The sequence below is a fragment of the Lichenostomus cassidix genome, chromosome Z (genome assembly GCF_008360975.1).
Source record: "Lichenostomus cassidix isolate B80296 chromosome Z, HeHo_3.0, whole genome shotgun sequence".
In the NCBI taxonomy this organism is placed as follows: domain Eukaryota; kingdom Metazoa; phylum Chordata; class Aves; order Passeriformes; family Meliphagidae; genus Lichenostomus; species Lichenostomus cassidix.
This window is the reverse complement of record NC_139511.1, coordinates 64,824,087-64,846,409: the sequence shown is the minus strand read 5'-3', so window position 1 is coordinate 64,846,409 and position 22,323 is coordinate 64,824,087. Positions and strand designations below refer to the sequence as shown.

Below are 22,323 nucleotides of genomic sequence, written 5' to 3'. Positions count from 1 at the left end.
GTTATTTTTCCATTTTCCTAAAAAACCCAGCAACCTCATGGTTAATATTTCAAGTAGATAGAGCTGACAAGGTTTTCACAGAATGAAAATAACTCCTGACTGAATGCCTAAGAAGAACATTACTGAATGCCTAAGAAGCCAAAAGCTCTGGAGGAAAAAAAAATGTGCGAACTAATCAATGCTGAATATGCTTAAATGAGGCTAAAAGAAGTAGAGGCTGTTTGTCAGAACAGAGGTTCAATTTTTCTGGAGTGAAGGAAGCTGGGAGAAGGTTGGGGAATTTACACGTTTTCCTTAAAATTTAGCAAAAGATAATATTGACAGGGAAATGTGCCATAAGAGAAGTTATTTCTGGTGGACAGACAACATTTGACCAGGTTTTCAATAAGCTTATTTTACAAGTATCCTCTAATGCTGATGAAGTAAAAATTCTTCCAAGAGCGTGACTTTGCACATTTTGTAGAAATGTGGTACAGTTTTACAGTGGTAAAAGTGAAAAATAAAGGCCCCAAATCTTCAGCCTACTTATATAAAAAACGGTAGAAATGTGGCCATCTTGAAGGTCAGAGAGCACAACTGATTTAACTCTCCAGGCTCATGCTTAAACTAGATACGGTTTTGTGTTCTCAGGGGCCCCAAGTACACGGACGGTTTCCTTCCCATGCACTGCAAGCTCAAACTGCAGCACTGTGTACACTTGAAGTAAACCAGTGGCTTGCAGGACATATCTGACAGGCTGTCAGTTATCCACTCCCTTCAGCCTCAGCCCACATCCCACCAGCACTGCAAAACCAGTTCCTTCAGCAGATTTCAGCTGGTGCCACGGGCAGTAACTGCTGCCACTGCACCCTGGCCAGAGCCACTGCCCATGGTTGGTGTAAGGCTCCCAACAGCACCAGTAACACATCCAGAGAACAAATGTGGGCACAGAACAAGTACCAAAGATGTTCCAAGGCACTTCATCTCACCACTGAAACACTTTAAGTTTACACATGCACCTTAGGTCATTACTCAGCATCATCATCCTCATGTAAAGAAAGAAAAAAACAAAAAAAACAGTCTTTTCCTTGGAACCAGTTGTAATTTATAGCTCCTGCATTGTATGGAGCATGATAAGTAAACGTGATCGCTTTCCTGCACTTGCCTTTCTTGTTAGCAGACTTTTGCGCCTCATTCCACAAGCCTCCAGCTGGAGACGCCCCCGCAACGCCAATTCGATCAACATGCAGCCACGCAATCCCGAGGAGATGCAATCGTTCCAGAACGATGTGTAACCCTGTGAAGAATGAAAGGCAGTAAGATATCTCCATCTCCACCTGAAAGCAAACTGAAAAGTGTCTTGCTGTGTTCTCTAAGCAGTTCTCCTGCTTTCATACTTTTGAAGTGGCATCACTAGTCACTACCATTCCTGCCCTGAAAACATGAAAGAGAAACAGTCTCATCCCCTCTTAGTTTTGACACTCAGTCGCTGCGTTTTGAAGAACTGGGAATCCTCAGAAAAAAAGATACAGAATGAAAGAGGGTGATACCAGGAACTGTGAGGTATAAAGTGTAGTTTCATACATAGTCAAAACAAACTTACTACATTTTAAAGACACCAAGCATATGGCACTACTGACATCACACAGTCTTAGGAGTGACTGAGAAACATGGTTTTACGTGTTTCTCAATTGCCATAAACGACATGGCACCGATAAAGCAATAATAACCTGAAAATGGACATTAAGTTAATCATGGAGTATACTGGAAAATACAAACGTGCTAATCAGCATAAATCATGGAACAGATTCTTTAGGCTTGAACATAGTAAACCAAAAGACAAAGGCTTTCAAAGAAATATGTGGAACAACTACTATTTTCATTTAAATCCTTTGAAAATATGTATTTTTACAGGTTGAAGCATCTAGCTCTTACACAAACGGCAAAACTGCAAACCACATTTTTTCTATGAAGCACACTATGCCTACCGTGATTAATCTGTATTTCTGCACTGATAGCTGTCTGCTTAAATGACAGAACAGAGCACTTGACCCAATACATTTACTCATCAATATCTAGAAATAAAAGTATTGACTTTTGTACTCCATTGTTCAACAGTGATGACCAAAAAAAATATTACAAAAAGAATTCTCTTTTACCTATGTAGAAGCCAACAATGTTCTTGCATATTTTTTAATATTTGAGTATCTAAGACAAAACAAAATCATTGAGAAATGTTCTGTCTTTCAAGAAACGTCTGCAGAAATGTTTGATATGATTCATAAAGACCTTTACAGATTCCTCTAGTGAAGCACTTCTGATAATACTGACTATGGGATATGTGAGAGAAAGGTGCTGTACACAAGACAAGGCAGGGGGAAAGAGGGGATGATGGGATGAGAGCTCTGCTTTTCATAAATTTGTCTTAACCAATAACCAAGACTAGCTTAAATCAAGAGCAAGTCAATTTTATTCTTTCTGCAGACACAAGCTGCCAGTGTATAAATATACAAGATGCACATATCCTAATTCCACTAAATTTACACACCAATATCTAACTGATGCCATAAAGTACAGATTTCCAGGAATATGAGAATACTTGCTTCAGTTTTGCACTTAGATGTTTTCAAGAGCTGTATTATACAGATGACCAGTACTCCTGAAAAGTCTGCAAAAGCCCTCCATCTCAAAGGTAATTATTGAAATATGTCCCGTATATTGATTTAAAACACCATAAATATAAATTTGGAAAGGCATTTGAGAAATTATCTAATCAGCCTTCTACTCTAGAGTTGACACTTTGCAAGTATCAGCTACTCTTATAATGCCATTCTGTAGTTAAGATTTTGGTTGGCACCAGACGTTTCTTTGCCAAATAACACACACGATAAGGTGCAGTATTTGCTTGAGTGGGAAGAGATATGACTCCCACGTTCTGTTTCCAATCATATGTCTCTTTACATAGTAATTTTTGAAATAAGACAACACATACGCAAACTAAAAATCTACAGCACAAACTCATATGCATGATAAATTTACCCTTCTTTACATTCACAGAAAGTTTAGTATTGTTATGCAAACAATTAAAGTGTTGATGCTTTCCCCCTTTTTTAGTAAAGAAAGCTGAATACATTTTTAAAATTACTATTTTTCAGTGAAGTGACATTAACTACACCACTCCCAGCAGCAATTACCAGATGTAAACTCCCGGGTTACAGCAGTTAACATGGATGGCCACAGGCGGAGGGTTGCAGAGAAATACAGGCTCATAAGATAATTCAGGTCGAAAGTGACCACAGGAGTCTCTAGCTCAACATCCTACTGCAAGCAGTTTGAGTTATGAAGTCAGGTCAAGTTGCTCAGGGTTCTATTCAAGCAAGTCTCAAAAACCTCCAAGCATGGAGAAGACACAACCACCCAACAGTTTTTAACCAAGTGATCCTGAAAGACAGCGCAAAAAGTTTATATCCTTCATAAATGGGACTGCATGTTCTGGTGGGTTAGATGATATTGAAGTAATGAGAATGTATCCTGTGTCACCATACTCTTGTTTTTTTTCTGCCCTCCAGGCTCAGAATTCACAGGTGATCCTCTAGAGAAGAAACATTATATTTCCATACACAGAGATGACACAGCTATTAACAGATAGGAAAGAGATTATTTTCAATTCATTAAACTGATCTTCCCGGATTGTTCAGGTAGATGAACTGGTTGGTGTTGACACCTACTACAAAGTTATCAGACAATCAAAGGAATCTTCACAGAATATCAGTTTAGCACCCAACAGTCTAACTAAATCATCCTTAAAATTAACTCAAACTTCCTAGGGTAACTAGAACTGAATGAGAGACACTTATCTTCGACACTCCAAACACCCTCTTGACACCTACTTAAATGGCATAGAGCATAAAAGAGAAACAAAGGGGTGGAGATTAATAACACATGGAGAGGTAGAATGGCAATATAAAGTAATGCACTATTTGTAAAGGAAACGAGGGCTAAAAGGTGATAAACAAAGCTAGTTCACATGTTAGAAGTCAGTAGCCAACTTCTTTTCTGTTTTTCCATTCAATTGTTTATACAGGAAGACCGAAGTTTTTTTAAAATCCTTTAAAAAACAAGATCAATAACAAAGTTTGACAGACAGCAATGGATCTGTAAACCACACTAAGACCAGCTTGAAGTCAATGTACACCGGGCAATTGTCATCCTGAGCCCACCTCCTCCCTTACTGTGACCTGGCCACTGCTCATTACAGCACATTACAAGACAGGGATGTGGGTTTTTTAACACTGTTCAGTTATTCCGAATTCCTAGCAGTCTAAAAACTTCCTTGACTGAAGATCAAACACCACTATTTAAAAATGCGACTCATTCCACTATTTAATGCTCTTAAACACCACTAGTTTTCTCAAAACACAACACCAAGTATTTTCATCTGTCTTCCTGCAAGTCGTATAGTTTTATAAACTTCCTAACTCAAAGAAACACTTATTTCATTAAAGTTGCTAAGCAGCAGGGGGAAAGACTTACAAAGCAGGAGATTATTTTTATCTGACAGCAATCACACTAGAATAGCACTTTAAGCTATGAATAGCTTGCAAGACAAAATTTTAAATCTACAATGATTCAAAGATCAAAAGACTGTTTACAACTGTCATGTTTATTTACACAAACACAGCACAAAAGCATTTTTCATCAGACCTGACCTAGAAACTTTCAGCTAAAAACTAGTTTTGCTAGACAAGCACAAAGGGAAATAAGAATAAATTTACACCAAATACTTGTTACTATATTAACTTTGAAAGCTCAGACTTTCCACGCAGGTATGGCAAAGCACAGAGCTAAGACTAAGACTCTTTCTGCTTGAAAAATAAGTTATTCAAAATCCATGTTCATTAGGCCATTTCTTTCCCACCAGCTCCTATGGCATTTATTCAGTTTCTCCTATTCCCATGCCTTTTACTTGACTTCCAGCTCACACAGGTATTTCTGTTCTGTTATTCATTAATCACTTGAAACTCCCACCTATTAAATAGTCCATTGTATAACAAAGACCAATTACCTACACTACCTTACCTTCCACTTCCTGCTTCTACTTTGTCTCTTTAGAGCCATTAAGTGACTTAAGAGATTTCAAAATTCTAAAGATTGTTTGCAAATTTTTTCTTCAAAAAAGATGGCTAGCACCTTATCTCTGACCCAACAGGGCACGGTAGCTGACCATTACAATTTCATAACTATGTAAAAAAATCAGAGAAGACTAATGTGATTGATCAGATGCACCTGAAGGTACTTGGTGCCAAGTACATTAGCAACTTCTACACAATTAAGGCTGCATCAAGACCTGAAAATACTTCAAAATAATTTCAGTTAACCACAAAACAGCCAACCTTCACATAGCAGTGACTCAGTTACCTCACTTGCTACTACTCAGCTTCCAGGCCACTGTCACACTAGCTCTATTTGAAACAAGCAAACAAAACTAAAAACAAACCACACAGAAAGACTCCCTGAATAAACATCACCATTTTCTGTTTCTTAAGTGCAATTTAAAGTTAACCAGCAGTAACAGTGCAAAAAATGCAATTAAAATTGTAGATGTCATTTGCCATTTATACAGGTGCAGAAGTAATCCCTAATGGATTACAAAGTTTAAAAAAAAAAAAAAAAAGGAAAAAAAGAGAAAACTTTCTTAATAAAATATGGTACAAAAGACTCACAAAAGACCGGGTAATCTTTTACTCAGGAATAGTTTGTTTTATACATCAGAGTTGCTAAAAATCTCTTCCCACAACAGAAATATACATTCTCTGTCTTCACTTCTTCAGTTAACTCAGAATAGGTGAACAGCAGTTCCTTCACACCTGGCACAAACAAAAAAGGTGCAGAGCAGAATAAAAAATCCATGAAAATACCTCACATTCAAGAGAAAGGAAAATTACTGCAGTTACAACCCTATGGCTTCAAAATATACACATGGTAATATAAATAAATGTGTTTGACTCACGAGGCTAAGGGCACCTGTTAACAGAACAGACAGTAGCTACCAGTGCATTCTAGTCCAAAGAGGCTCAAGCTATTGCAAATTACTTTGCATACCACAGAGCCACTGCAAATGGGAATCAGCTTCATGTGTCTTTTTTAAAAAGCATCATAAAGTCATGTAATAGTCTGTGAAGATAACTTGTGGGTTACAACCATCTACTCACAAAAAAAAGGAAGTCTTTATTTTAGCACAACAGGCCCATCAGGCCCATCCTCAGATCCACACAGCCTCATATTCAGTATCACAGGTCAGTGTTAGGTGAAAGTTTTGGCCCCGACTCAGACTCAATTTACATTTATAGTGAACCACAACAAAAGTTTCTCTGGGATAATGTACAAAACACTGCCCAGTCTATGCTTCTCTTACTAAAAGCCTTTTCATTTTACATTCAAGCTTAATAATACTCCTTAGACCTGCACCTAGCATCCTCTACTAGAAAACAAAACTAGAACATCTATGGTAAAAAAATAAATCAAACAATTGAAGGGAACCTTCTAAAGAAGAAACATCACTACAGGTGCCCAAACCCCCAAATTCCCGTTCTTGGGAAATTCCAAATTTTTCTTTTATGAAAGACACAAACAAAAATACCTTGAAATTTGCTACATAATGCAATTTCTGAAACTCTGTGTACAGAAAAAACAAAATGTTGTTTAAACCCTTTCTAGCTGTGGCAGCTCTATCACAAGAGAAGCTGGCCAACTAATAGAAAGCAGAAGTGAACAAGTACAGCTCCTGAGGAGTTCAGAAGTCCCTGCTCCAAGGTGATACATCTTACAGTCTTGTTAGAAGACATCAAATCCCTAACTTCAGGGTTTCTCAACCAGGAGGCACCATCCAGGTTAAAGAAAGCTTTCACATTAGCAAACAGTAAATTTGGATTTTACAGATAACCTGTTCTCTACTGGAATAGTGCTTCAGAAAAAAAAAACACTGCAACAAGCTCTACCTACACGATGAAAGGCAAGAAAAATTAGACTTGCCAAACTCACTGGAGTTTGCTGTTACTTTTATTACTTTTGCATAGATGGCACTCAAACACAGTTGGGGATAGCAGCATGAAAATTTGGTTTGGTTACATAGGAACACATGCTGAGCTTTCCCAAACAGATATTTCTTCCTTGCTATCTGTTCTTTCCAATATGTGGCAGACTACTTTTATGGTATGTTCTCAGAAATCACAGATGACAAACATCCTGGAAAATATTCCGTGCTTGCTGGCATCAGGGGAAGTTACTGAGGGCAATTATTTCCAGGCCCAATTACAGGCCCTTGCCAAATACACACGCCAGAATAATAAATCTACAGTTTGGAGACACATAAAACACACAACATTCAGACGAGAATTCAGATGAGAAAAAGAGGAAACAGTTGTCAAGAGATGTCAGTCTGAGATGGACTAACTAAAGTGAATGTGGAACTTGGAAAAAAGACTTTTCAAAGTCAGTTCAGGCCATCTGTAGGACTGGACAAGGTAAGTCGAGTCATCTGCTGGTATAAATTTTATATGAGCTGCTTTTCATGTTGAATAGTACATTTAGCTAGAGTCTACTTACACCTAGCATTTACACAGCAGCGTCATGGAGGGAAAATGTATCTACATGCTCACTGTTTGTAGTTAATTCTGAGAAAAGACCCACGTTCTATATATACATAAATTCAGATTTCTTTTCTTAGAGGTACTAGAAGTGGCAGAGAAAAAGAGCAGAGGTAAAACAGCAGGAAAAGAAACAGGACAAAATGACACCCGTGTTCAATTACTTTCCCAGTACAATTAACTCTTGGGAGTCACTATTTTTTACCTTGGACAGACTCATTTCAGTCTTACTGACTTTTCCAATCAATGTCACATCTCATTTTAACCTTGCATAAAACCTTGCATGTAACTGGAGCAGGTATGTCCTCCCCCAAATCTTCATTTTTAGCCATTCAAGGACTAAACCCAAGGAAGCAGTCCAAAGCCTGAACTGTTGCTGAAGTATTTCTTCATGCCATGGAAGCACATTTCTCTTCTCTCTCCTGAGCCAGCAGCAGCATTTGTGTAGTCAACCAGATGTGGACTTTCTGAGAGCTATTGGCCAGTTTCCTTACCTGATTTACCCTGCACATGAAAAAAATTCAGAGACAGCATCGAAAGGGAAGGAATGTGGTTGGGAGAGACAGAAAAATGTGAGAGCATCCCACTCAGTGACAACCCCCACTTCAACAGACAAACTGCATTCAAATCCCGAATAGTTTTTATAACCTGAATAGTTACAGCTAGAACTTAGGCTCTTGGACAAAGAACTGGGGGGGGTGGAGAGGCGGGAGGAATAAAAGTACATTATTGGAATACCTGTGCTGAGGCCATTCATGACCAAAATCTGCTCAGAAAACACAAAAAGCATAAAGCTTAAGGTATCATGCACTATTCATCATTACGTTCATTTCCCCATTTTGGACTTCAGCAATGACTACCCTGATGATCATAAATTGGAAGTTATATTATTTAAATCAGACAAGACAGCAATAGCATCCCTTTCTGATTCTCTGAAGCAACAGCAAGTTCTTTCAGAGGCGCCTACTAGCCTATTATTAGCCAACACAAAGCACAGAGAGAATATAATAATATAAAATTATCATCTGTCACCCATTTGAAACCTACAGCAAAAGACAAGCAGAGAAAATTTATCTTGAAATACAGGCTGTAGCAAGTTGTATTTCATAACGGACTTGATCACAATTGTGACAGAACTGTCACTTTTTAGTCAAGGAGTTCTTTCCTAAAGTAGTAGTTTTGTGAGGACAGCAAGACAGCCAGGAAGGACAGAAGACACTGTCCAGGCACTCTGCAGCAGGTGAAGAGTTATTAGATTCAATCTGCCAGTTTTCATGCCAGAGATGTCTGCTTCCTTCCCCCTGCACCCTATCGCCAATATAAGTATCAGTCACAAGCAACTTTACAGCTTTAATCTGCTTCACAGCTATTATTGCTCATGAAACAAACACTGCCTAAAAGTATTTTGATTTTAATGAAGAGTACTAGCAAACTGAAAAGCATAGGGCTATCATAGTCCCAAAAAAGACAACTACAACTGTTTCCTTTAAGTAGTCCTTCTACAACTACTATTACTTTGAATTTTTGAAAGCACTTACATCAACTAAAGAACTTCTACAACATATCTCCTTAAAGCTGCTCTCAAATCCAAATAGGCAAAATACAAAATAAAAGCAGAACATATATAGAAATGATACAAAAAATATTTGGTTTATTATAAATAATGTTTTAGCGTAGAATTTAAATTCATTCTGTTGACCCAAAAGCCTAATGTTAAGAATTCCAAATGCATCTATCACCAGCATTCTTCTATAACAGAAACACTATGTCCTCTTGGATTAAATGGAGATACCAGCTGACAGCAGGACAGGACAAAGAACAGTATGGAGTATTGTCCTCTTACACCTGTACATGATTCTGTTGTTCCTATCCTTTCTAGCTGCAGGTGAAACTGCTGATTGGAACTGCTGATAGCAGAAAGATAAATTGTCTGATATTGTTGCAGGTAAGTAAATCTTCTTTGTGAGAACACAACTATAAGCAGAAGTCTCAGGCAAATCAAAGTCAGCAACTGTGTTACTGGGAAATAAAACTGAGCAGTAAGTCTAGAGATTCATCAGATATTAAAAACTCTTAAAAATTAGTATTTTATTTAGGAACATCATCATTCTGCTAGGAACAACTAATACACTTTTGAATCTCTTGAATGGGGCAGGAGTCAGGAAGACTGATGCCTTAGATGGTTAATTTAATTCTGAGTACATTTTATAAAGTATTTGTCCAACAAATCTGACACCTTTTTCAGTCAAAAACGTCAATCACATTATTTTTAGATTATACCTTAGAAATAAGGTACACATTTAAAAAAAAAAAGGAAGTTGTTTTTTTCCCCAGCACACTGTTGCAAGAAGCTTCACAATATAATAGTAGGCAAACTGGTCTTGTGAAAATTAACATAAAATTTTAAAAAATCCACAACCTATTCCAAGTTCTCAATTACAAACAGAAATGCTGGTCAATACTAGAACTCCTCTTCTGCAGGCAGCCAGCATTTGTTCCACCTCAACTAGGTCCTTATACAGAACTCTGTGAACCTCTGATTCAGCTCTGGTAGCCATAGATGGACTAAATATAAAAAGCACCTTAAAGTCTAATGAGAACCAATTAAAAGTCTTTTTGCCAGCCTAACTACACATTTTTACAAGAATGTGGGAAAAATGCAAACAACAGAAAACAACTACAGAAGATGAGAATAAAGAAAAACTATTGCAACATTCATTGAAGACATGCTGGAATATCCAAAATTACTTGAATCCTCAAGGTAAAAGTAGACTGCTCTCACCATAGGTATCTTTTATGAACTGATCCATTTCCATCTTCAGGGAACTGAAAAGATCTGTCCTCTTCTTTCCAATGTGGGTTATTGTAATTTATATCAACCTGAATGTAAGTGCAATCACAGCATAGAAGCTGCAGATGACAGTAAGTCTCAACAAGACAAGCTGACATAGTCAAATTATGCATGTGCTTTAATGATCTAGAGATTCTCTTACTTTCTAATGTACATTCAATATATGTAGTTCAGTTTATTAACTCTAATAGCTATCAACTTATTAGCTCTAAGAAAATCTCATACTCCACAATACTACAGTACTGCACAATGCCAGACAAATTTAAACATAAAACCAAGGTCAGTTTCTCTGGCAGCATTCTCTGGCAAGTCCCAAATCAATTTCTTTTGGCAAGGAACTGTGTGATCTTAGTCCAAACTTAAAATAAATGGTCAGGGTGTCTTGCTTGAATAACTCTCCAATAAAGCCCCCCCTCAATGGACTCATCAGACAAGAGAGACAAAAAAACCTCCACAATTCTGGAACACAAGAATGATGGTTAAGCTGAGAACACATTCAGTTTTTTACCTCACGCTTAGATTACAAGACAACAAGCAATCCTGAAACACAAAACTGAATTTTGGTTTAGACAGCAACACGATTCAAAAAAATTCATTATAAGTAGCAAATAACTCAAAGACAAACCCTCCCTTTTCCTTAAACTAAATGGTTTTCACATCTACTGTCCATCATATATTGATCTTCACCACTTCTATAGACCAACCTGTTTCAAAGCATTTGGTTAAAGACATGACCCAGATTCACTTGACATGAATGCATTCAGAGAAGGCTATTTTCTAAATATTATATAAACAAACAATATATTTAATAACCAAAAGTTATTAAATACTCATTTTTCAAGTATGTCTAACATGGGTAACAAAGGAATTTTGGATCCAGTGAAATAAATAGTTGGAAAAGACATTTTGAAGACATTCTGAAGACAAAACCATTTTAGCAGACATTCACCCCTTTTACCAGTGATCCCTCAGACATCATAGAATCATATCCTATGGTATCCTGTATTCATAACCTCAGGTGCAAGCAAGGATCATCAAACCCAACTCTTGGCCCTGCACAGGACACCCCCAACAATCCCACCACTGAAGGGATGCCTGAGGCATCTCCAGAATCTCATTTTCCTCTACATCCAGGGGTGCCCCATCCCAGCTGCAGAGCCCAGTACTTGCCCTCATTAAAGTTGATGCAGTTGGTGATGCCCAGCCCTCTGATTCATCAGGGTCTCTCTGCAGGGTCTCTATGACTTCTAGGGAGTCAACAGTTCCTGCCAAGTGGGTATAATCAGGAAACTTAATAACAATACTAAAAAGATAAAAAACAAGATGCCCCAAAGTTGTAAATGCTAGCAGAATATTCTAGAAATCACTGCTGTAGGAATACTCTGGGTTTTCTCACGTGTCAAAGGAAATATATTCAAACTCCAAGTCAGGTGCCACTTAAATAAACTGGATTCCTCTTCACATGTCAACCTACACCTGGCTAGCTCTTCCCTGCAAATCTGACCTTTCAAGTAAGCCACTACCTTCTCAACCCAGAGGCTTGCAGGAACATATAATCCTAACATATACATCCCAACCTATAAAACTTCCGAAAATTAATATCAGTTAAAGATAAAAATGCAAGCCAGAGAGCAGGAGTGTTGATTACTGGAATACTACAAGGTGAGGACTTTGATGTTTGACTCCAGTCCCTCTTGATTTCCTCTTCTCATGCAAATGAAATCATTAGCCATTTCACTGGAACATAAATTGTACTATAGCTATAAACAGAGATAAGCTAGTGGGGAAATCTCTGAAATGTTCTGACAGTCAAACATAGAAGTACTTTAGGAAAGCATGCATACATATTCTACAAAGCACAGTATTATTGACAAGAAACTTGTCAGGTATTTGATTAACCTGCCACTGCATTTAGGAATAAATACCACACAGCAACTGCTGTCAAGTGCTGAAAGCAGTAAAGCCCAATGTTATTGCCCAAGTTTTCAAGCACGTACACAGGCACACGTTACACCTCTCATTAAAATTAAGATAATAAAGAAACCTAAATTTGCTGAAAAGGAGGCAACTAGCACACACACTGCTGATACCTTATGAGACCCCTGATTAAATCAACATTTAAGAGTCTGACTGCTTTCTTAGAAGTGAAAAGACAAACTTAGAAGCCCAACTTTCATCGTGATTAAGTGTATACACAAGCAGATAATTACTTCAAATATTTACATGACTTTTGCAAAGCCACCTTCCATCAGGGTCCAATCTCTGTTCTCTGTATTGGTGCAAAATTAATACATAATTAGTTTGTTCAACAACCTTTGATTTCAACAAACTGATTTCTACTCTACCAATTATTGTCACTGAACAAAAAATCTGACATTTACATGAAAGAAATGTTTAATTAGAATTTAGTGTCTCCTAGTGCTGGGCTGAACCTGGGTGGCAGCTAAGTCCCACAGTCCCTAAGACTGTTCCCTCAGTCCCTAAGACTGTTCCCTCAGTCACTTTGGCAGAATGAGTGGAGAGAATAGGAATGTGGTGCCAAACACTTGCTCACCACCTCCCACAAGCAGATTGATGCCCAAGCAGTCCCCAAGCTAGGCCCACCTACACCTCACTCTCTTCACTCTCTTTTTATGGCTGACCATGGCATTGCACAGCTCAGGGTATCCCTCTGGTCAGCTGGGGTCTGCTGTCCTGGCTGTCCCTCCTCCCTCTTGCACAGCCCACTGAGAGGGTGGGCAGAGTAAGAAACAGAGGCAGCCTTGATGCTGAGCAAACACTGCTCAGCAACAGAAAACACAAGGTGCATGTTATCACCACTGTTTTCTGTTATCAACATTGTTTTGGTCAAAAATAAAAAGCATGGCACCATGCTGGCTGCTGTGACGAAAATTAACTCTACCCCAGACAGGTCCAGAACACTTCCCTAAACACAGTGAAAAAACCTAACTCTGGTATGTCCTTCTAATACAGACAAAGCACATTCCTTACCGGCTGACTAAGTAACAAGTGAAGGTCTCACTGACTCCAACTAGGCAGCAGTTAGTAGGCTAACATAGGCCACACTAATTGAAACTATAATTCCTTCCTCTAGGCTAATAAATACAGTGTATCTGCCTCCAAATAAAACACCTAACCTTCTCTTCTACCGTTTCCTTTTCAGCAGTCACAATGAAAAACACTGTGTAAAGCACTGTATTATTTCAAACTGGGGAGCTTTACAATACTTAATTTTGAAGAATCTGCATCTGGTCATTAACGGGGATGGAATTCTAGAGTCATGTTTTGGCTCTTCAAAAAACAGTGTACATAAGGGAAAGAGATTTCTCTCTTCTTTGTCTAAACCTCACCTATCTTCCTTTCAGTTCTTTTCAGAACAAACTTCTAGTTTCTCACTTGTTTCACTTGTCCAGGTGATGCCCTAAATTGCTAGAAAAAATTTTAGACGCAGACACACAGCATAGGAAAGGGGTTTTACCTTGGTTTAATAGGATCCCAGATGCGCACCGACGAACAAGCAAGCCCCAGAAAGCCCCGATGTTATCCCCCGTATACAATTTATGGACAGCCTAGATTAGAATACCTATTTAAAAGTTTCCAATAAGAAGTCTAACAAATGAAGTAATCGCCCCCTTATTAAAATTGTCTCCCCCCAAAAGATTGCTACTTAGTTTACAAAAAACATGTCTCAGTGATGGGGGCCCTGTTCAAGGTTGCGCGTCATGCTTTTGAGATTGTGGGGATGTTTTGTCTTCCCCAAAGGATTCTGAGCAGGGCAAGGGGTACTAGGGTGATAGACATGTAGGGTTAAGACACAGGGAGTAAAAAGTACAGGAATGGGGAAGGGTAAAAGGTTATATATAAAGGATATATATATAAACAGAGTATAAAAGTAAAATAAAAAATACAAAAACCCATCAGGCATCACAGGTGCAAACAATTTTCAAGAAATAGAGTATCTCATAGTAATGCCATGCCAACATCTGTGTTGTGGGATTAAATAAAAAATCTACCCATTGCATTGTTTTCAGATGAAAAGGAACAAGTTCCTCCATTTAGTATTTAACATGTACTAACTGTAAACTGGAAGTCTTGGTCATAATCTGCAGAAGCTGCTAAAGCAGGAGTTCCATTTAAATATCCAGGTCAGGTGAAATACTTGCAGTCAGCCCTTCCTAAGTGATCAGTACAGACAGAACATCCACCTGGCATTTATCTCGAGCTAGACAATGAATGTCATATACCTGTCTTGGTCCTTGTGCACTGCGGAAAACAGAATACTGAAATTACAATACTATATGTACAGAATGCTTCTCTCGTGGCAGAGACTGCCCAGTGTGCAAGTGCCATGGTAAACTCAAGTGTCCATTGAAATTCAAAAAATGAAAGTGCAATGTGCTGCGCTGTACACGAATGACGAGCTGAATACAAACCTCCTTGTAAAACCCATGTACAAAAGACAGCCTGGCAACTAAAGATTCTAAATAATACAACCACATAATGCTGTCTAGTAAGAGCATAAAGGCAGATGACTAGAAAGTATATAGCAAAAAGCAGCTTACAAGTGCTTAAAAGAGAAAGAGATGCAAAAAGCCCAAGAGACTAATTTCCAAGTGTGATGAAAAAATCCTGTAACATGCACAAATGAAAAAGAGCTTTGAATGTAACACCTCTCCAATTATAAAGATCTAGCTTATAAGGCATATTATCTCAATGGTCCATCACAAACAGGGCAGAAAAAAGGGGGAGAAAGTGGTGAAATGTAGTAGTTTAGTACAGGTTATACCGGGGGAGGTGGGAAAAACTTGGCATGCACAATGCCGGTTCATGCTCAAACTAACAGCTTAGTGATAGTACCACACACCTCTGTGCTCCTACTCATCCACGCTTACATACAGTGCACCTGGAGGAAGAAAGCAGTCAAGAACTATTTTATGTGTAATCTCTTAATTTTTACATATGTGAAATCATTCTGCAGTAATATTTTATGAATATTTCTGAAAGAAAGCAAGTTACTGAAAATTATCTAAGACCTGTTTGCAAACCAGAAAAAAAAAAAAGGTAAAAGTAGTACATTTTCTTCCTTGACTAAAAGCTATGAGAAAATGGACTCAGAATGTTGTCTATGCAGAGGAAACTAAGCCACATATTTACTCCACATTAGCTTCCCCTCTTCCCAGTAATGCAACAGACAGGTGACTATGTTCTGTAGTAATTATTTGTTAAGACAGTAGTTCTTAAATATACTGTCTGCAACACTTAGTCTGGTCAATTTACCCTTGTAAAGAAGTCCCATTACATGGACCTTGACTAATTGAAATAAATGCTGCAATACTTTATCCACATTAGGATCAAAGAACACCTGAAAAAATATCACTATTTCTTTAATATGAAGTATTATTTTCAGTTTCATTATTATTTCCCTTCTAGCAGTAAAAAACAAAACTTTCTTATATATGCTTCATGAAATTTTTTTTATAAAAGCAGCTTGCTTTTGGGAGAGGAAGAAGAGTTACAGCATATTTTTATGAGTGCTCAAGCTAAAGCTTTAACAGCACTCCAAAAAACAGGAAAGCACTACTAAAAATGCTCTGACAATGTTTTTGCCTTTGCCCTAGACTAGACAGCTTGCCATGACAAAAGGGACTATGCCACATTCAAAGTTATCCATAGAAAATTAATATAGATTACAGATTAGCCATGCTGTGAGTGCAGGGATAACCACACCAACGGCATGCAAATGACTCAAAATCAGCATATCCTCCAAAGAGCCCAAAAGCAGGATTTACTCAGGAGCACAATAAAGAAGTACTTTACTGTGTCTTGTAGAAAACAGAATCAGGGTACTCCTCCTCCCACACCTCCTACCTTCTCCTAACCTGTAATTTATCTACAGACATGAAATAAAAAAATAAAGAAGACCAAAAAGGTAGGCAACTATGAAAGAAAGACTTTTTCACCACAGACATTACACAGTTTGTTGTTATTAGGCCCTGAACATTTGAGAAAAAGCACGTCTTTGTCCAGGTTTCAGCACATTCATACATCACTCTTCAATTGCAATGCGAACGAATTCCCAGCAGACGCTTCTTCAAGTTACACTTGTTTGCCTCAGAAATTTTCCAGCAAAACTTCAGTGCTTCTATGTTGACATTCAGCCTCTTGCTGAAACTTTTTTTAATGAGAGGAAAAAAATACTAGAAGGATAGAAAGACTTCAAAACCTGGTAATTTCTTACATAGGCAAATCCCCTCAGAGTTCTGTATCATAGCATGAGTTTCAAAAAGTCAAATCTTAAAGAGCAGGAAAAACAATGCCCACATTTTGAATGTTTTCAAAATTCTTATGTCACCTTTCATACAAATATCCTTAGGATTAGAATCCAAATTCAGAAACCAATTCAGACACTCATATTTGTAAGAATAATAAAGAAACTACATTTTAGTACTAATCTGATCAACACAAAATAGCCCATCTGAAGCAGGCACACTAGCTCCCTAATAGCTTATTTCAATACAATGAAAAATATCATAAACTGGAGAGCTTCGTGTGACCTATTTGGACAAAAAGCTTCACTGCTACAAATGATATTTCAGTATTCAGCTAAGAAAGGGTAAAAAACCCAATAAATATTTACTGTTGCAGTACCTAGATATTTTTCAGCATACTTTACATGAGTATTGTTTTAGCAAGTATGGAATTAGTTACAGATCAAATAAATATTTTATCTTAGTGGGTGCCAGGTCTCTCTAGCTGCTTCAATTTGTTTAGCTGTGGCAATTGTACAGAGGATAGAAGCAGCTGAGTGCATTGCTATACTTGAATAAATTCCGAACAAATACCAAGAGAAAATTTCAAAAAGGAGGGGAAAAAATTAAAAACCCAACAAATCCACAATCAAAAGAAACCCTACAAGGATGAAATTCAGAGGAGCAAGATTCATAGCAGGGCCATCTCACAATCTCTCAATTTTTGTGGGACTGAATTACAAGATGTCTGGAGGACCTGTAATGCACAAGCTACCCTGTACTCATCTCTAAGCTATCATTTTAAGTAAGTTATAATCTAACTTCTAATATTTATCACTCCCTTCTTTCGGGAGTGATGATCTCAGATGCTTTGGTACTTCTACACCGTAACTCCCTTTTGCTATGGCTTTGACCTACCCTTTCACAATACTGTTTTTTTAACATAATACAGCAGTGGTTTACTTTAGTAAGTACTTTTTATTCCTATAGCAACTGCCTGTTGCTCTGCTTTAAATGGATGAAGCTGGCTCCCTTTTCCAGACATGTTTCTAAAGGGTTTCCAAATACATGCAGGTATTGTGATGCTTCTCTGAAAAATTTTAGTAATGTATTTTCTTCCAGCTTATTACCTGCTCCTCCAAGGACACTGCATCTGTCATGTTATGCAAGCATGCACACATTTCAGCACATATCCCTTATAACCTTTCTCGACTTTAGAATACAGAAATAATTACACGTTCACAGAAGATGCAGACAGAAGAAGAACCATTGGTAGAAAAGAGCAACCAGAACACATACATTATGTACAACTTAATCAGCCCAAACTGGTGGGGCACACAACATTAAGAAAACAAAAAGGCCAAATCCAAGAAGCATGTTCAAATGCAATTAGCTGTGTTCACAAATCAGGAATCGGACGGAGGGGTGGTGTGTTTGCTTTACAGCTGCCAGAAATTCTCATCACTGAACCCATACTGCAGCAGCAACCAGGTAACTCAAAAGTCTTGCTGTGGTTGTTTACAACCAGTGCACCACGCTGAAAACAGGATTCACATGAATATCTTAACAATCTCCTAGAAACACGGAACTCATCAAGGTGTCACTAAATGGATCTTCCTGAAAAACTGTTTCCTAATAGCAAAGACTCTTCCATCTACACTTAGGAATTATAAAGGGAGCTCCATACATGTGAGGTATTTTGTATACAATTTACATGAAGTCAAGCTATATTCACTAGTGTTTAACTTAGCAAAAAAAACCCCAAACTACCTAACAATGTGAAAGCGAAGTTATCAATGCATGTATCAGAGACTTTTCTGAGAAAGCAGACATTTTTAGAGAAATAATGTTCTTTGGCCAAAACTAAGTCCTCATTTTTATATTTTTTTATTTATGTTCTTTGGCCAATCCAGTCTACTTTCTGTATTTTTTTCTTACTTTAAAATAAGCATTAAATTGCTTTATCCTGTTGGAATACACAGGAAGGATGTTATCAGCTTTAAATTTACAGGCTTTCAATTGAGCTTGTATCTCATAAACCTGTCTTTGACTGTCCCTTAGACTTTGCATAGTTTTACAATTACACTTTACAGACCGTATACTGCTTTTTTCTGTTTGCTCTCTTGAGGAAATCTCACTCAAATATTATGGTAGATCAGTTCTACTGAAAGTAAAGACTCTGTAAAAAACATTTCCAGGTGTGTAAAGTAAGTTAGTTGTGTGTAAAGTAAGTTAGTTCTGCTTACTTACCCTCAGAACAGAGAACAAAAAATAATCACCTTGTAAAATGAGCCTATAGTTTTATTTCCAGTTTTGGAAGGAAAGCACATGACAAATGGTTTAAACAGTGTAGCCTGTACGTGGGGGCACAAGCAGATCAAAACCAAATCCAAATCCCAATGCTTCATTTCTAACAAAGCTTACAAACAGGGTATGCCACAGCTCCTGAATTTAAGCCCCCTGCCCTAGAGATGACATTATCATTCCTTTTGCCTGATGTCTCCACTGCAAAATCCCAAGTTATGGATATCCATGCCACTGTAACCATTCAGTTCCTTTTTCTATACAAAGGAATATTAGATTATTTGCAATGAATGTCACTGGAGCACTTAACAAAGTCAGACAATTTGTAACTGATGCACACCATTGCAAAGCTACACTTTTAGACACAATGTTAACTATAGCCTTTTGATAGACCATGAAGTCTTGTGCCACATAGGCCTGTCCTCCTAGGCAGACACAACGCTCCCTACCATGAAATCTTTACAGCATAAGGCCCATAGACTCAGCAAATTTAGGGTACAATCCTGGTTAAAAAACAAGATCAGAAAGATCTCCCAGTTAACACCATCTTCCTCAAGGTAAAACCTCCTGAGGCAATCCTGTCCGGAATCTATCTTACCACTCCTAACTTACTTTCCCCCAGCTGTTCAGGTGTGCAGAAAGAGAAATGCTCATATGCACACGCCTTCAATTTCACAGGTAGAAGCAGAGATCACTATCTACTCAGGTTATCAGGATGCCATGGCAAGCTCCACCTGAAGAAATGGGACTACAAGAATATGCCATAAAACATACAGTATGAGAGAGAAATAAAATACTGTTGTAGCTGGCATATACACAGATCACATAGTCACAGACTAAGCTGGGTTGGAAGGGACCCACAAGGACACTGAGTCCAACTTCAGGCCCTGCACAGCACCATCCCTAAGAGTCACACCATGTGCCCAAGAGAACTGCCCAAATGCTTCTTGAACTCAGTCAGGTTTGGTGCTGTTATATGTATTTAAAAAGCCAATGTTAACCAAGAAAACCACTCTTTTTTCACTATCAACCAGTAAACTTATTATAGATTCAATGCCCCATCAAAGAATATGTAACTTACCAGCTTCCCTCCCCCATTATTTCATCCTCCTGAACAGGCACAGTTTCAAGAGACTTCCACTCAAATCAATGAACTGGGTTAATAAATTTATTTGCACACAAATATAAAAAAAGAAGAGCAAGATTACTTGACAAAAAAGGACAAGCAGGTTGCTTAATCAAATCCATATTATATCTCATATCTAAAAAAGGTGTATTGCACTTCATCATACACTACATCAAATAAACTACTTCCCCAACAGAACTGACATTCTGCAGAGTGTATGCTTTCCATATTGACTGCCTCTTTCGAACGAAACAAAAATCCAACAGACTGGTGGAAGTACACCTTCCTCAATCACTTATTCACAGTATCATGGCAAACGATTAAGTTATGAAATCCGTAAAACCACAAAATTATATAAAAATGCCACTTCTTCATTTTGACGTGGTTCTCGTTACTCAAGGCGCATTTTTGATATATAACCCATTTCAAAATATATATCGATATATTTTGATATATACATGTACCTCCCCAGTTTTAAGATATTTTTCACAAGCATCACTCTGCAAAGTCTTAGTAGAAAAAGACTGCTCAGCACCCTGGAGCACCTGAAGACCTTGTATCAGAGTTCTGTCTGACAAAACCCACAGGAGTAGAGAGATCTCCCACGCTGGAGCCATGGGTAAGGTGAAGGAAGATAAACGTGCCGGTTTCACCCAGGCCTTCAAGTCCAACGCTGGCCTGAAGCCCTGGCCCCCACATCCAGGTCCCCATCTTGCCCCAGGCTCTCTATATTCCCTCTCACACGTACTTATATGAGAGCCTCCATGCGAACCCCGCAACCAAAGGGCAGCGCTGCAAATTCTGCCGGGTTCCCCTTCCCCAAAACCCGTTCACCGCTTGCCCACCTCCTCCAGAACACCGAGCCTGTTGAGCCGTATCACGTCTCCCCTCCGCTCTCCCCGCAGCCACGCTCCCCTTGCAGCACCCTTGATCCCATTCCCCCACCAGCCTCCCCTTCCCCACAGCCCCCCAAACCGCTGTCCGTTCGAGCAGCCCCTGCCCAGCGCTCCCGGCCGCACCTCACGGTCCTTGAGGCCCAGCAGCAGCACCTCCTCCATGAGAGTGAGCCGCGTTTCCTTGGAATCGCCCTTGTCGTCGTCGCCGGGCTCGTCCCGGCGCCCTTCATCGTCGGAGCCGCCGCCGGCGCCCCGCTCCTTATCGGCGGCGGCGGCGCTGCGGGAGGCCTCGGTCCGGCGCTGCACCAGCCCGGAGTTGCGCTGGGTGAGGGAAGTCATGGCTGGCGGGGAGAGAACGGGGCTCGGCGGCGGCTCGGGGAGGGGACAGGCCGGGCTGGGAGCCGCTCCGCCCTACGCGCCCCGGCCGGGGGCAGTCATGGGGAGCGGGCCGGTCCCGGGGCGAGCGCGCTGGCGGCGGCGGCGGCTCAATATGGCGGCGCGGGCTGATGTCAGCGGAGGATGTGGCAGCGCCGGGCGGGGCGGCGCCGGAAAGGGACCCGCGGCTGAGGGAGCGCGGCCGTGACCCGGGGCGGGCATTGCGCTGCCCTCGGGCGATGGGGGGTGCTTCCCAAAGTGCCTCGCTTACTCAGCCGCAAGTCCGCTCGGTTTCATACAGTCATTAAAGTTGGAAGAGACCCTCAAAACAAACCAGTACAACCGTCCGCACCGAACTGCCCCTGTAACCGCTAAACCTCATCGCCCGTCGCCGGATCCAGACGCCTCTTGACCCCCAGGGACAGTGACTCCGGAACGTCCCTGGGCAGCCTGTTCCAATGACTGACCATTAGAGTTTAGCCACAAAACCGTGTCCGGTTGCTGCCCCTTTCCCTCCACACGGAGAGCGTTCGAGGCTGGGGGATGTGGCGATGAGCAGCCCGGGCTGTGGGAGGTGTGCGGCCCCGGGGGCACGGCAGTGACCATGGCCCTGTGCTCGGCGCTGGTGAGGCCACACCGCCAGCGCTCCGCGCCCAGTGCTGGGCCCCACACAAGACACTGAGGCGCTGGAGCATCCAGAGAAGGGCAACGGAGCTGGGGAAGGGTCTGGTGCACAAGTCTGATGAGGAGTGGCTGAGGGTGTTTAGCCTGGAGAAAAGAAGGCTCAGGGGAGACCTGATCACTCTACGGCTGCCCGACAGGAGGGTGTAGCCAGGTGGGGATCGGCCTCTCCTCCCAGGGAACAGCATCAAACTGTGCCGGAGAAGGTTCAGGATGG

General features: G+C 39.9%; 1 protein-coding gene across 1 annotated transcript in view; it reads right to left on the bottom strand.

Moving 5' to 3' along the window:
• Window positions 1–21,575, bottom strand: part of GOLPH3 (golgi phosphoprotein 3) — a 34,413-nt gene extending 12,838 nt beyond the window's left edge. The window contains exons 1-2 of the mRNA XM_085043556.1: window positions 21,174–21,575; window positions 1,145–1,276 (exon numbers count right to left, since the gene is read on the bottom strand). Of these exons, the coding sequence (XP_084899682.1) occupies window positions 1,145–1,276; window positions 21,174–21,389 (348 nt within the window). The 5' untranslated portion in view covers window positions 21,390–21,575. The remainder of the gene's footprint in view (window positions 1–1,144; window positions 1,277–21,173) is intronic.
• Between the last annotated feature and the right edge of the window lie 748 nt (window positions 21,576–22,323).